This window comes from Carya illinoinensis, chromosome 14 (genome assembly GCF_018687715.1).
Source record: "Carya illinoinensis cultivar Pawnee chromosome 14, C.illinoinensisPawnee_v1, whole genome shotgun sequence".
In the NCBI taxonomy this organism is placed as follows: domain Eukaryota; kingdom Viridiplantae; phylum Streptophyta; class Magnoliopsida; order Fagales; family Juglandaceae; genus Carya; species Carya illinoinensis.
This window is the reverse complement of record NC_056765.1, coordinates 22,368,331-22,383,814: the sequence shown is the minus strand read 5'-3', so window position 1 is coordinate 22,383,814 and position 15,484 is coordinate 22,368,331. Positions and strand designations below refer to the sequence as shown.

The 15,484-nt window shown below is 37.3% G+C and overlaps 1 protein-coding gene across 1 annotated transcript; it reads right to left on the bottom strand.

The window, feature by feature from the left end:
* Nucleotides 1-1,791: 1,791 nt before the first annotated feature.
* LOC122293688 lies at nt 1,792-2,550 on the bottom strand. Its single transcript, XM_043102198.1, has one exon. It carries the CDS (start codon nt 2,548-2,550, stop codon nt 1,792-1,794), a length of 759 nt encoding a protein of 252 aa, XP_042958132.1.
* Between the last annotated feature and the right edge of the window lie 12,934 nt (nt 2,551-15,484).

Below are 15,484 nucleotides of genomic sequence, written 5' to 3'. Positions count from 1 at the left end.
GAAGAGTTGGAGTAAACTTGGTGCAGCAAAAGGCAGGGGGGCATGGGGTTTCGAGACCTTAATTGTTTCAATAGAGCCCTTCTTGCCCAGCAAGGGTGGAGGATTTTATAGGAACCTTCCTCTTTAATGGCTCAAGTGTTCAAGGAAAAGTATTTCAAGACATGCAACTTGGTGGAGGCACGAGCAGGTTACTGTCCTTCTCAAATTTGAAGAAGTTTGATGTTAGTAATGGATCTGATAAGGGCTGGAAGTGTTTGGAGGGTAGGAAATGGGAAAAGCATAAGAATATGGAAAGACAAGTGGGTGCCTATACCCTCTACCTTTCAGATTCAGACTCCTATCAAGATGTTGGACCCTGATGCAACTGTCGATGAGCTAATTGAACAAGAAAGCAAGTCATGGAAGAAAGTGCTTGTACAAACCATTTTCAAACATGAGGAAGCTCAATGTATCTGCAGTATACCAATAAGCATAAGAGGGACGGATGACAAAGTAATTTGGGAGTTATCAGACAAGGGGACATTTTCAGTCAAGAGTGCATATTATATAGACCTGGAGAGAAAGAGACAGGAAACAGGAGAGACATCGAATGGAGAACAAAATGATAGATGGTGGGGGAAAATATGGAAACTAACAAGCCCGGGTAAGGTGAAACAATTCATATGGAAAGCCCTCAATGAAATTCTACCAACAAGGAGCAACCTTTTCAAGAGAATGATAGTTGATAACGCCACTTGTCCAACTTGTAGCAGGGGAGAGGAAACAGTATTACACGTGCTATGGGACTGTCCTGCTTCAGCAGATGTATGGGGAGAGGACTGCAGTCCAGTCAAAAAATGGAGAAGGAACTATGCTGACTTCAGAACACTATGGTCTGATTTTCAATCCAAGCTCGAAGAAGGAAAGCTTCACATAGTAACTGAGGTGCTCTATGGCCTATGGAAAAGGAGAAATGAAGTTGTTTTTGAAGGAAAGTTCAAAAGCCCTTCTGTCACCTTTAAGTTGGCATTGCAGGAAGTAGAAGCAACCAGGCTGACTTAGGACAAGCCGAGAGAGAATCAAGCCAGTTTAACAGCAGTGATGAGAACCTTGTTGAAACCCCCTAGAATGGATTATATGAAAGTGAATGTTGATGCAGCCATGGATAGAAAAATGGGAAGGATAGGGATTGGCATTGTAGTAAGGGACTGTAATGGTGAGGTAAATGTGGTGTTGGCCTCTCCCAATCAAATAACAAGGTCTGCTTATGTAGCTGAGAGCTGGGCCATGCTTCGAGCTATTCAGTTGTGCAGGGAACTAGGCATTAGACAGATGCAATTGGAAGGAGATGCGAAGAAGGTAGTGGATGCAATCAATTCAAATACACAAGATTCTTCATGGGATGGACAAGTGATAGAGGACATCAAATCGGTATTGAAAGCCCAACCAGGGTGGTCAGTATCGTTCTCGGGTAGAAGCAGCAACAAAGCAGCACATGATACTGCAAGACTAGCCTTATCCTTAGGTTCTGAATGTATTTGGGTAGAGGAGGTACCACCTGAGGTCCTCCCTCCAATTATTTCAGACAAGAATGTTTCTGTTGAGTCATATTAATGAAGTTTCATTTCATTTAAAAAAAAAATAAAAGAAATCCCGGTTGGATTAATTTTATAAATAGGGAAGCAAATGTAGACAAGTTTGCTTTATCATGTGAATGACAGTGTTTGGATGGAGGATGTTCCAACTTCCAGCGCCTATCATGAGTGTTGTTATATCTGATTTTTTTTTTTGAAAAGAGGCTTGTATTAATATCTATGAAACCATAGTTTGAATACAAGGTGGGATGTGTACAAAAGTAGTGGTACTACCACTGATTTTAAAAGCATCCCTACTCAAGGCATGAGCAACTTCATTGGTTGCTCTTACAACATGCCTCACTGACCACGAACTAAACGTGTTGAGAATCTCTTTGGTGTCTGCCACAATCTGTCCTACATAGTTGGGAGCATTTGACTGTGATTTTAGGCCTTCTACCACCAGCAAGGAGTCCCCCTCCAGAACAACATCCCGATGACCAAGTGAATTACATAACATAACAGCCTGTAGGGCTGCATAGGCTTCTGCCATGTGAGGATCAGGGAATAACTCCTGCACCATACGCAATGTTGCTATCACCTTGCTATTCCAGTCACGCAGTACAACTCCCACTCCCACTTTGCCCGAAGCTTTATCTACTGAAGCATCCCAGTTTGCTTTAACTTTGCCTTGAGAGGGAGCCTCCCACGCTTGGATGGTTTGTTGCTTCAGCACCCTTGCCTTCTTGTTCACCGATAGCTTATGCAAGTCTTCTACCAGTTGTTTTGAATGGCTTGCTACTGAAGAAGGATGAGTGAGGTGCCCCTGGAAGACCACTTCATTTCTCCTTTTCCATATGTTCCAGGCAGTTACTGCAAATATTTGAAGCTCTTTTGTCTCCTTAGATTCCATTAAGCTCTCTAGCTTCTCTGCAAAAGAAGGGGAAACCATGCTAGCCTTTTGAAACTTCCTACTGCTCATGGACCATACATCCATTGCTGACGGACACTCCCACAGCACATGTTCAATGGTCTCAGATGTTTGGAAACAGTTGGGACAAGCTGAGTCTTCCACCACCTTTCTTGCCTTTAGATTTGCCCGGGTGGGAAGTGCATTAAGACAAGCCCTCCAGAGGAAAATTTTTGTGGCATTTGGAATGTTTAAACTCCATAGACCAGACCACGGGCCCTGTTGTGTGGTGACTTTTGATGTCTATCCCCTTTCTCGATCTTCCAGTTCATTCTTCAAGTGATAAGCTGATTTTACTGTAAAAATGCCTATAGATGTGCATCTCCAAAACAAACTATCTGGCTTTGACAATGTGTTGATGAGGATTTTCAAAATAGCCTCAGCCTCCTTTTTGGAAAACATGGTGGTTACTAGGTCTCTCTTCCACTGAGAAGTTTGTTCATCGATCAACATAGAAACTTTAGTGCTCTCATGCATAAATCTAACTGACTCTTGAGGCTTGAACGTAGTAGGAATGGGAAGCCACTTGTCCTTCCATATCTCAGTTGATTTTCCATTCCCAATTCTACTTATCATCCCTTCCCATAATAATGGTCTAGCAGCCAAGAAACTTTGCCATACAAAAGAAGAGTTATGACCTTTTTTTGTGAGGAAAGAGCCACTTGGAAAATACTTTTCCTTCAGTACTTGTGCTGCTAATGAACATGGATTAGAGACAATCGTCCAGCCTTGCTTGGCTAATAGTGCCAAGTTGAAATTTGAGAAGTCTCTGAACCCAAGCCCCCCATTGCTCTTACCCTTCTTCATCTAGTTCCAGCTAACCCAATTTATTTTGGATTCCTGATTCTGTTGCCCCCACCAATAATTCCTGACCAGTTTGCTGAGTTCTTGCACTAAATTCTTGGGAAGCCTGAATATGCCCATGCTGTATGCTGGTATGGCTTGGATGACTGCTTTAATAAGTACCTTCTTACCAGCTTGGGACATGAATCTATTCTTCCAGTTGGAAATCTTTGCTTGCACTTTGTCGATCAAGCCTTTGAAAGATTGGCTCCTGTGCCTTCCTACTAAGGCTGGTAACCCGAGATATTTTTCATACATATTGGTGCCCCTTATCCCTACTATGCTGATGATAATTTCCTTAGTTTCCTCTCGGGTATTTGAACTGAAAAAAATGGAGGTTTTTTCTTTGTTTAGCTTTTGGCCAGAAGCTTTTTCATACTTTTCCAGCAAATGGTAGAGGTTGCTCCATTCAATGGAATTAGCTTTACAAAAAAGGATGCTGTCATCTGCAAAAAACAGGTGGTTAATGGATAACTTGGATTTTCTGATTGGTAGGCCTGTAATGATCCTGTTTCTCTCGGCTTGGTTTAGCATACAACTTAACACCTCAGCACACATGATGAACAAATAAGGGGATAAAGGGTCCCCTTGTCTTAAGCCCCTTGATGGAACAAAATTATCTTGAGCTTCCTCATTAATGAGGATGGAGTATGAGACTGTTTCAACACAATTCATAAGTAGGTTGACCCAATGCTGATCAAAACCCATCTTTTTCAGGACTTCCCTCAGAAAAAGCCACTCTATCCTATCATATGCCTTACTCATGTCAAGCTTGAGTGCCATGTAACGCTCTTTTCCTTTTAGTCTTGATTTCATTGTGTGTAGAGCCTCATATGACACTATTATATCATCTGTGATCTGTCTGTTTGGAATAAAAGCTGTCTGTGTATGGGATATGAGGTCTGGTAACACTTCCTTTAGCCGATTGGCTATAGTCTTTGCAATGATTTTGTAAAAAACATTGCAGAGACTAATAGGTCTGAAATCTGCCACCTGCAGGGGGTTAGCTTTCTTGGGGATAAGGGCAATAAAGGTTTCATTCACCCCATTAGACCACTTGCTATCATTCAGGGCTGAGAGAGCTGCTTGAGTAATTCTTGGACCCACTATCGACCAATGATCTTGGAAAAACACTACTGGAAACCCATCTGGCCCAAGGGATCCCAAAGGATTCATACTGAAAATGGCCTCCCTAACCTCCATTTCTGTAAAATCCTGGCCTAGCACTTCTGTCATTCCAGTAGTAATTTTGCAAGGAAGTGATTCCAGGCAATCTTGCATACTATTTGGTTTAGAAGAGGTGAAGATTGCTTTGAAATGATTTTGTATCTCTTCACTTATGCCTTCTTTACTAGTTACCTCCTGCCTGCCCCATTTCGGATCTTGGTGATGGCGTTGTACTTTCTCCTCTGATTTGCACACTTGTGAAAAAAGGAAGTATTTCTATCACCTTCCCTAAGCCAATTCTATTTAGCTCTTTGTTTCCACATTGTATTTTCCTCATCTAGTAACTGGTCTACTGCCTTCTGAATAGCTCTGATCTCATCATAATACTGGCCTTCATTCTGGTCTTTTAGGTGGTTTAGCAACTCAGTTTTTGACTGTAGGGCAGCTTTGTCTTCCTTGTTCTGGTTATGGCTCCACTTCTTTAGACTGGTTTTGTAGCATCTCAACCTTTGCAATGTACTTCCAATTTTGTCCATAGACCCTCGGATATCCTCCCAGGATCTTTTGATGAGAGCTTCACAACCTTCCTTTGTTTTCCATTTGGCTTCATATCTAAAAATTCTTTTTCTCCTTGGCCTGTTATTCCTTGTTTGCAAGGTTATCAATAGAGGCTTGTGGTCTGATGAGTAAGTAGCTAGGTGCTGCACTGAGTGGTCTTCGAACTTGTCAATCCAGGAGGAGTTCCCAAGTACTCTATCAAGTCTTTCCTTGGTGAAATTGCTTCCCTCTCTATTATTTGCCCAGGTATACTTATCCCCCTGAAAACCTAAGTCATTTAGCTCGCATTGTGCTAGGGTTTGTCTGAATTCCCTGACTTGCTTATATGGTCTTATAGCTGCCCCATATTTTTCACTTAAGCAAGTTATTTCATTAAAATCACCAAAACACATCCACGGGTCTTGAGGTGCTGGTTTTAATGCTTGAAGTATTTGCCACATTTCAGACCTCTTAGCAGTATTAGGATGACCATAGAACCTCGTTAGTAGCCATGATTTGGAAGTTTTACATGAACTGAAATGTGCCAGTTAGTGTAGGTATCCACCTTCACCTCTATGCTAGAGTTCCACAAGAGGGCCAAACCACCACTTCTTCCAACACTACCTATTACAAAACAGTTATCAAAACCCGTTTTAACTCTAATTGTTTCCATCTTTTCACTAGAGCACTTGGTTGCAATAAGAAAAACCAGGTGTGGGGTCTTAGTCTTCACCAGTTGGAGAAGCTCATGAATTGTTCGGGGGTTCCCAAGCCCCTGGCAATTCCAACTTAAGCAAATCATTTGGATAGGTGGGGCTGTTGCATAGTCACCACCTCTGGTACATTGTTTGGTTTCAAAGCAGTTGCCACCTCTATTTTCTGTTTCTTTGATAATCTGTTTTTGGATCTAGTCTCAGTGCCATAAGCTGCCCTTTTGAGGTTAGGGGAAAGGGTGGGTATGAGTCGTTGGTTAGTGATGTTAGCCAGGATGGGAACTTGTTCCCTAGCTTTCCTTTTCCACTTAGTAGCCTCTCTAGTTCCCTTTCCACTTTCCCGTGCCACATTTTCCTTAAAAAGTACAGAGTTACTTGGCTTATAGTTACTAGAGGACTTTGGTGGTGTACTATGCTCTACACACATATCACTATTCTATAAGAGGAAAGGTAAGACTTGGACAGTGTTACTTACTTGTGTCAGAGGCCTTGAGGAAGGATGGGGGATCTCTTTCCTTTTGATTTCTATGTTATCTTGCCGAAAGAGACCCTCGTGAACATTGGTTGAATAGCTGGCTTCTAAATCTGTGTTGTTCCATGTCTGGTCAGTCTGACATGTCAGGGTAAGGCCACTACCATGCTTCTGATCTCCAACTGCAGTGTTCTGACTGGTAGCTTCCCCCTCTACACCTACGCTGGACCATCCTGAGTTGTCCTTCTAGGCCTCAGCTACCTTTGGTTGCACCGGAAGGGAGTTGTCCTGTGAGGACTGTTCCGGTGATCCACCATACCTCTTAGTTGAGAAATTCTGGGATGGAACATGAGAGGCTCGCATCCATTGACCATACTGAACCTGGGATTGCTTGGATGTGTTTTGACTTGAGCACTTGCCTTCCATGTGCATCAGCACATTTGAAACAGAAATTTGGGAGACGTTCATACTTGAAATAAATCCAACACTGTTTTCCTCTTCCTTTGATCACCTTTCCTCTAGGGAGAGGTTTGTTTATGTCGACATCTACCCTTATTCTGAGGTGCCTTCCCCACCCACAGCGCTGATCATTTGTAACCACTTTGTGAACCTTTCCAATTACTGAGCCTAGTATTCCTCCTTGTTCTGCATTCATAACTGTGAACGGTACATTATGTAATTGTACCAAGAATGGTTCTATCTTGAAGCTTATCTTGTTTGGGGCCAGGTCGTCTTCGAAGTCCTTCATGCATATGAGGTGCCGGTTAAACGACCATGGTCTACCTTGAAGCACCTTCCTCTTATCTGAAAGCAGTTGATATTCTATGAGAAACTTGTTGAAACCTATTTCCTTGAAGGTGATCCAACCTTCCAAGTTCCACACCTTAGCCATTGTGGACTTGAATGCCTCTCGGCTAACACTTCTATCATTCAGGTTGAGGGTAAAGATGCAATGACTTCCTCTCAGTTTTATGGATTTGATAGTCTCCTCTGGCAGGACCAGTTCCTGTTGCTCCTCTTCTGTTAGTTTCAGGGAGCTCCATATCGTTGCTAGCTCGTCGGCCATTAGTCAAAACAAACTAGAAGTAAAGAATCACAAGAACTCACAACCACTCTATGAACTTCCGTTCAAGAGACATAAGCTTTGCCCAAAGACAAAGCAGAAAACCTCTACCTTACGGAGAGGACTCTAGTTTTGAAGGAGATTTCATTGATATGCAGGTTTTTAAAGTATATAATGTTTTCTAATCAATGTCCAATCATAAAAAATTAAAAAAATGAAAATTTATAAAGAAATTAAAAAAACACAAACTTGTAAAAAAAACATTTAAAGAGTAATGCTCTATATAGTCGTAGAGTGCATAAGTGCCGTTCAGTCACTTTAAAAAAGAGTGAAGTTCATTATTAAAAAATTATTATTTTCATTTGGATACTATATTTATTTACTTTTTTTAAAATAATTGCATGATACTTAAACACTCATGACTGCAAGTATTATTTCTCAAATTTAAAATGGATGCCAGTTATCACCGAGGAAATACCTTTGATTATTTCGATCATAAGGATTTTAAGATTTATACTTTTATATTTTAGTGTTTTAGTTTAGGCAGGAATAATTGTGTGATCATTTTTTTAAAAAAATTGTACATCCTCTGCGTCGTGGTTTGAGTTGGGTCCAAAAATGCACTCAATTCAATAAATAATTTCATTCAAGATATTTTTAACAATTTTATACTACGATAAGACATGTCTCTAATTAGGGCTGGGTTCTAACTTTGATGGAGTTGGAAAGTTTAACTTTGAAGTTTGGTTTCAACTCCGATTCTGACTTTGAGCTCCAATCAGAGTCAAAAGTCGAAAGTCAGAATTTCGATCAGAGTTGGGCCTGCCCCAAGGTTCACTGGGCTGCTGTTTCACACTAGGCCAAAAAAAAAAAAACTAAATACAATTTAAAAAATTCGATATAATCAATTTAAATCTATAAACATAAAAAATGTATATAACTTATACAATTTAAATAAATAAATTAAATCAATTTAAATCCATAAACTAAGAAATGTATACAATTTATACATTTAAACTCAACAAAAGAAAACAAAAGAAAAAAGAAAAAAAAAGGATGATCATTTGAGGTTATTAATTGAACAAACAAGCAATATTAAACAAAACAATGAATAATTAATTATTAAAAAAAAAAACATCTAAATTCATTATGTAAATGAAAGGACATCATCATCCTAGCAAAAACACCTAATTCCATTGAATCATAAACATGAAAACACAATCATGCATTCAACAACACTAGATCTAACTAAATGCACAACCCTACAAAGTGTAAACAAAAAACATCACACAAGAACACACTAATGAGTTCTTATTATAGAAGATAGATATTACAAATTTACAACATAGATTTACACTACCACCACCAAAGTGACAACCGAAGTTACAAAGTGTCGATATTAAATTAACAACTCTCCAAATTGATAAAAATTAACAATTCCAACAAATCCAAATCCATAGTCCCCACCATCACCACAGTCCACTACTAGGCACAAAGTAACAACTCCAACTCTAAATATCCTGTATTATTTTGGAAATTAAACAATTTTAAACATTATACTACTTAAGTAAAGGATAATATTAACAGTAAAGTTAACATAAAATTTAAACAATTAAATTCATAATTCATCTACTAGACTCTGTCCCATAATGCATTTGTCTCGATCCTTCTCAATTATTGTGGGGGTTCATATATAGGTCTACAAAAATATAAAATTATAAGTTAAAGAATTAAAACAATTAAAATATCTTATTAGTCAATTAAAAATGAAGGCTAAAATCCTAAAGCTATCTAACTCAAGGCTAACTCTTGTTATCACTAACACTATCTAGTCTAATAGGCTTTGACCTTAGGCAATTCTATGTGCATAGAGGGCCTCTACCGTTCTTAGAGCTAATGAATTATGATAAGCATCCAACACACGATCGGAGGCTCTAAACGATGATTCTAAGGCAACCGTAATTATAGGAATGGCCAGCACATCTCAAGCTATTCGGAAAAGGACTAAAAACTTTGTGAAATTAACCTTCTACCAAGTTAAGATATGAAATGTATCATTAGGTGCCTCGACATCCTACAAAAAAATATCTTTCAACCTCAGATTTACACTACATAATATTCCTCGATGCTTGGATTTAATGATACATTTGCATCAAAATTGTTGAACTCCTTGAGTGTGTGTCATTTATGGAAGATGTCGAGTCTATTGATCTTGAGGAGCTCCCACCTGTGCTTGAAGACTGACTACCACTATACAAGGCATCAATATCATGCTTCAATGCTATAATGAACTTCTTAGCCTTGTCATCACCGAGGACGTCTAATCCAAAACTTTACAATAACCAACTTATATCGGGGGTCAAAAATTGCAGCCACAAATAATAATCTATTTATTTTCTCAACATCCGAATACCATTTATCATATTTGGATCTCATCCTTATAGCCATACCATTCAACAACCCAACACTGCTTTCATAACTATCTTGCAAATAGTCATAAAGCCTTGAAAGCTCCTCAAAATATATGTTCGCGGTCTAGTATAAACTACCATATGTGAATAGTGATATTATAAAATAATTTCAAGAACTGAATAAAGTACCTAGATCCCATCAACAGTGTCTAGCGGTCCAAGCCCCCATCTTCTCCCAACAAAGCATATCTCATACATTCATCTTCGACCTTTATCCTCTCGAAGGCTCTCCGATACTTTTGTGCTACCTTCAACATCATGTATGTCGAGTTCCATCAAGTGGGAATGTCCAAAGTTAACATACTACCACATGGAATTTTTAGTTGCTCGACTATATTCTTAAATTTGTCAAGCCTTTGTGATTGAGCTGAATTATTGCAATTTTTAATACTTTTGGAACCAATATATATTAATTCTTTCATTATTTTATCATTGGTTTTATATGAAAAAATGAATAAATCAAAGTTGTGATTTTAATTGATTAAAAGTATGAATTTCTGTTATAATTTTATCAACTGTTGATTAATATGGTTTATGGTACATATCGCTCGAGCGGCGGCTTTTGGCCGCTCGAGTGAAGTCAGGCAGATTCAAACGCTCGACTTCCGCTTGACAGTGGGCTCGAGCGAGTTGCGAGAAAAGAGATCGCTCGAGCGGAGGCATTTGGCCGCTCGAGCGAATTCAAGCAGAGTCGAACGCTCGATGTTCGCTTGACAAACCGCTCGAGCGAATTTAGGCAGAGTCAAACGCTCGATGTTCACTCGACAGGCTGCTCGAGCGAACTTAGGCAAAGTCGAACGCTCGATGTTCGCTCGACACTCCACTCGAGCGAATATCGTATTTTACAGATCAGGGTTTATTCCGCCGTCAGAGTATATAAATGATTTTTTACATCTTATGGCCGACTTTTGGTTGGGAAAACTCGGTTTTGAGTAGAGAAACACTGAGAATTCATTTTTTCCATTGATTTTCATTCAAATTCGGAGAGGAGGATTCATACAATCGATCATTCACGCAGCTACACAATTTCCACTGGATCATTCACTCACACTGCAGCAGATTGAAGAACTCCTTGAGGGGTCCAATTGCCACTACAGCTCAACCTCCTCCACCGCTTCGAATCTTCATCTCCATTCAATTGGCTTGATCTTTTCAATTCCCTACTTGCTATTTCATTTCAGTTTTGAGTTTCTGAATCATTTTGGAGAATTTTGATTTAAATGTTTGAGTAATTTATTTGTTATTCATTTAATTCATGTTATTTATTTTTATCATTTCGTTAAGCTTTCATTTTAATAGTGATTGCAATTAGAGTAGTTTAATTTGAGAATTTGTGATTTGAATATAATGATGAACCCTAAAACATTGATTTTTGGGGCTTTTCAATTTTCAGTGCATGTTTTGTCAATTACTTCCTAATTTAGTTTAATTCTTAATTTAATTTTATTAATTTTTGAGTTTAATCTATTAGTCCTTTACATTCCAATCCAACAATCAAAATCTAAAAAATGAATATAGTCCATGACTAGTACCCTTTTCCATCCCTTGCACATACCATCATTTTATTTTCTCTTTGTGAAGTTTTTCACATTTTTCAACGAGTTTGATTTTTAAGTGACTTTCCCTGAGGAGACGATCTAGGAATTTATTCCTAATTATTACACGACATCCTCCTGCACTTAGGATAGCTTTAGTGATACTCATTTTTGAGTGAGTTGGGAGGAAACCTTTCTATCATTGGCACTTGCATTATCAACTATGATGGTAGGAAATCTTTTAATTCTCCAATTGGTCATACAATCCATCCAACTCCTTTCCAATGGATAAACCCTTATGATCTTGAATTGTCTCGAACTGCAAAATTCACTTATCTAATGTCCATTCATTGTCAATGAAGTGGGTTGTGATACACATCTAACTAAGGTTCTGAATTGATGTCCATGTATTAGTCGCAAACGAAACTCTCTGCCTAGTGTTGATAAGCTTCTCCTTTATTCTGGTCGTCTCCCTAGCATGCATCCTCAAACAATCTCTCATGACCATATACTGTGAAGGAATGAGAAATTGGGTGTGACATCCCCATATTTTCGTTTGGGATCGGATAGACATTTGAAGTATCGGGACATGCAACACAAGGTTACCTGCCCCTGTTCATGACATATACGATACAATGTTCCTAACATGCATCTAGCATTATTGATGGGCCCCAAGGTGGACCAAGTCTTAAAGATCAATTATAAGATCAAGAGTCAAGAAGATCAAGGAAGTAATACAAGGATTGATGCAATCCAATTGGGATGAAGATAGCAAGAGCCCAACACTCAAGATGGGCTTGAAAGAAGGAAAATCAGTTTTGATCCACTTGATCCAAGCTTTGGAAGACATAGCTTAGAGACAAGGTGTAACAGCCTGCTAGAAATTTAATGATGAAATTTCTATTGGCTTTAGGAATCTTGTGAAGTCTCTATAAGTTTTCACGAATCTATTAATCGTATAGGCTTTTGTCTACCTACATAGTTAGTGTTGTTACTCATTATGGTATCAGAAGTGTGTTTTTTATTATTAGAGATAGTTAGAAAAGTTTTAATTAGATACATGGAAAGATCTTAGCCACCTCACCCTTCTAAATCTACTCTCCACTTTTAGAAAATAGCCTAAGCTGATTTTCGTAGATATTATTGGGTAAGAGAGACCTACACTTAACTCTCACTCCAGGTAAGAGAGACCTACACTCTACTCTCATTTCAGGTAAAAGAGACCTACACTTAACTCTCACTCTGGGTAAGAGAGACCTAGACTCCACTCTCACTCCGTGTAAGAGAGACCTATACTTAACTCTCACTCTGGGTAAGAGAGACCTTCACTCCACTCTCACTTCAGGTAAGAGAGACATACACTTAATTCTTACTTCGGGTAAGAGAGACCTACACTCAACTCTCACTCCAGCCTCATCTTCTTCCATATTTTGTCCATAAATACCTCCAACCACTCCCCACGAAAATATCTTCCTTTACACCTTTCATTTCCAAACTCTCTTGGACAGCTTTCAAGTATTCTTTTGCACGCCCATTTTGAAGCTTTTGTAAGTGTTTTATCATAAAGTCTCTTTCGTACAAGTTGTTCCTTTTGAGTCTAGTTTACGTGGATATCTTATTTGTTCCATTTGAAGGTCATTTGGTCAGTCAATATTGTTTAAAATCTAGAAAGGTCATTCTGGAAGATAAATTGGAGAATATGTTATAGTTCGAAGTTTTTGACCAAGCTAATGGATAGATATTAGTCCAAAATTTTGATGGAGTATTGTTAACATGTGTATATGATTATTGGTTGAGGATTGTTGCATGATTAAAGGTTTTGATGAATGATTTTTTTAGATCTAGAAACTTAGAAACTGGAAGAGGAAAAACAGTTTCTGTTTTGAGAAAGTTTAAATCTTTGGTGGTTTAAACCTATTCCAATGACTTTGATTATTTTATTGAAGGATCCTAATCCTCTTATATACATGTTATAATATTATTTTAAAGATATTTGATGTTAGTTTCAAATATATGAAATTTTATGCAAAGAGGTATTCGGATAGGCCAAAGTGTGGATGTTCTTGGCTAAATTTATATTTTGGTTATTTTTTAACCATGTGATCTTGAATTAGAAGCTTATATATGTTTTAGGACATCCTTTTAAATTATGTGATGGTTTGGTTTGAAGATCACATCTTTATAATTCATAGATCAAAAGGTTGATCAAAATAAGTTAGAATCAATGGAAATAGTGTAACAGCCAGCTAGAAATTTAACAGTGAAATTTCTATTGACTTTAAGAATCTCGTGAAGACCCTATAAGTTTTTATGAATCTATTAATTGTATATTTAATGTTATTACTCACTGTGGTATCAGGAGTGTATTTTTTGATTATTGGAGATATTTAGAAAGTTTTATTTGGACACATGGAAAAATTTTAGCCACCTTACTCTTCCAAGTCTACTCCACATTTGAAAAATATCTTAAACTGATTTTTGTAGATATTATTGGATAGAATATTATGAGATAATCTTTTATAGATATTTTGGGTATGAGAAAACTACACTCAACTCTCAACTCTAGCCTTATCATTTTCCTTATCTCATCCATAAGTATCTCCAGCCATCACCCACGAACTTATCTTCATTTACACGTTCCTTTAAAAGAATATCAAACATTTTCTCTCGGACAGCTTTTAGGAGTTCTTTTGCACGCCCATTTCGAAGCTTTTGTAAGTGTTTTATCATAAAGTCTCCTTCATATAAGTTGTTCCTTTTTTAGTCTAGTTTACATGGACATCTTATTTGTCCTATTTGAAGATCATTTAGTTAGTCAAATATTATGTAAACTATAAAAAGGTCATTCGAAATAAACTAGAGAAAATGTTATAGTTTGGAGTTTTTGACCAAGCTAATGGATAGATATTGGTCTGAATTTTTTATGGAGTATTGTTAACATGTATATATGACTATTGGTTGAGGATTTTTGCATTATTAAAGGTTTTGATGAAAGATTGTCTTAGATTTAGAAACTTAGAAACTAGAAGAAGAAAAACAATTTTTGTTTTGAGAAAGTTTAACTCTTTGGTGGTCTAAACCTATTCTAATGACTTTGATAATTTTATTGGAGGATCCTAAGCATCTTATATACATGTTATATTATTATATTAAAGATATTTGATGTTAGTTTCAAAAATATGAAATTTTATGCAAAGAGATATTCAGATAAGCCAATGTGTGGATGTTCTTGGCTAAATTTATGTTTTGGTTAATTTCTAACCATGTGATCTTGAATTAGAAGCTTATATATGTTTTAGGACATCTTTTTAAACCATGTGATGGTTTGGTTTGAAGATCACATATTTATAAGTCATATATCAAAAGGTTGATCAAAACAAGTTAGAAAACAAAAAATCAATGGAAATAGCATATGAGAATTTCGGCCGTATGGAGTTTTAATAGTTGTGATTAGTTTTAAATTTTTCTAAATTGATATTTGAATTGAGGATAAAATTTACATGAGGTATGTAAATTTTGGTGACATCTGGAGTTAGTATGCAAAATTCTTAAGTTATGGGTAAAACGGTCATTTTTCTACATGCAGAGAGTAAAATGGAAATTTTACTCTTTAAGTTAGTATTTTTCATATTTTAATTTATTAGTGATTTAATGCTAACTTTTAGAATCACTAATTACAGTTCCTCGTGATCACACTTAAGGTTTTATAAGAAATGCGGAGATCGAGGTAAGTTAGCTTTTAACTTACTAGCAGTCTACTGTGTATGTGTGCTAAGTAAAGGAACTACAGTGTATGTATATATGTTATCATATATGTCATGCCATGCCAAGTTATCACATAATTGTCTATTAATTTATTTTGTCATCAATTTTTATCTGTTACATAATATATTCTGTCATGTATTACTGTACATTACAAGTATGTCATATTAAATATGTTGTCTATTATATGTTATGCCATGTTACGAAATGTTTCTATCTCAAGTTGGTCATGTATTTCAAGTTATGTTCAAATCACGATATGTTACGTCAGGGCTTCAGTCCTTTCGTATTCCAGTCACGTTTCATCTTGAGTACATTCAGTTTGTGTAGAATACATGGGGCCACAACAACTGTGGAGTATGTATTTACACGTAGAATACATGGGGCCACAACAACTG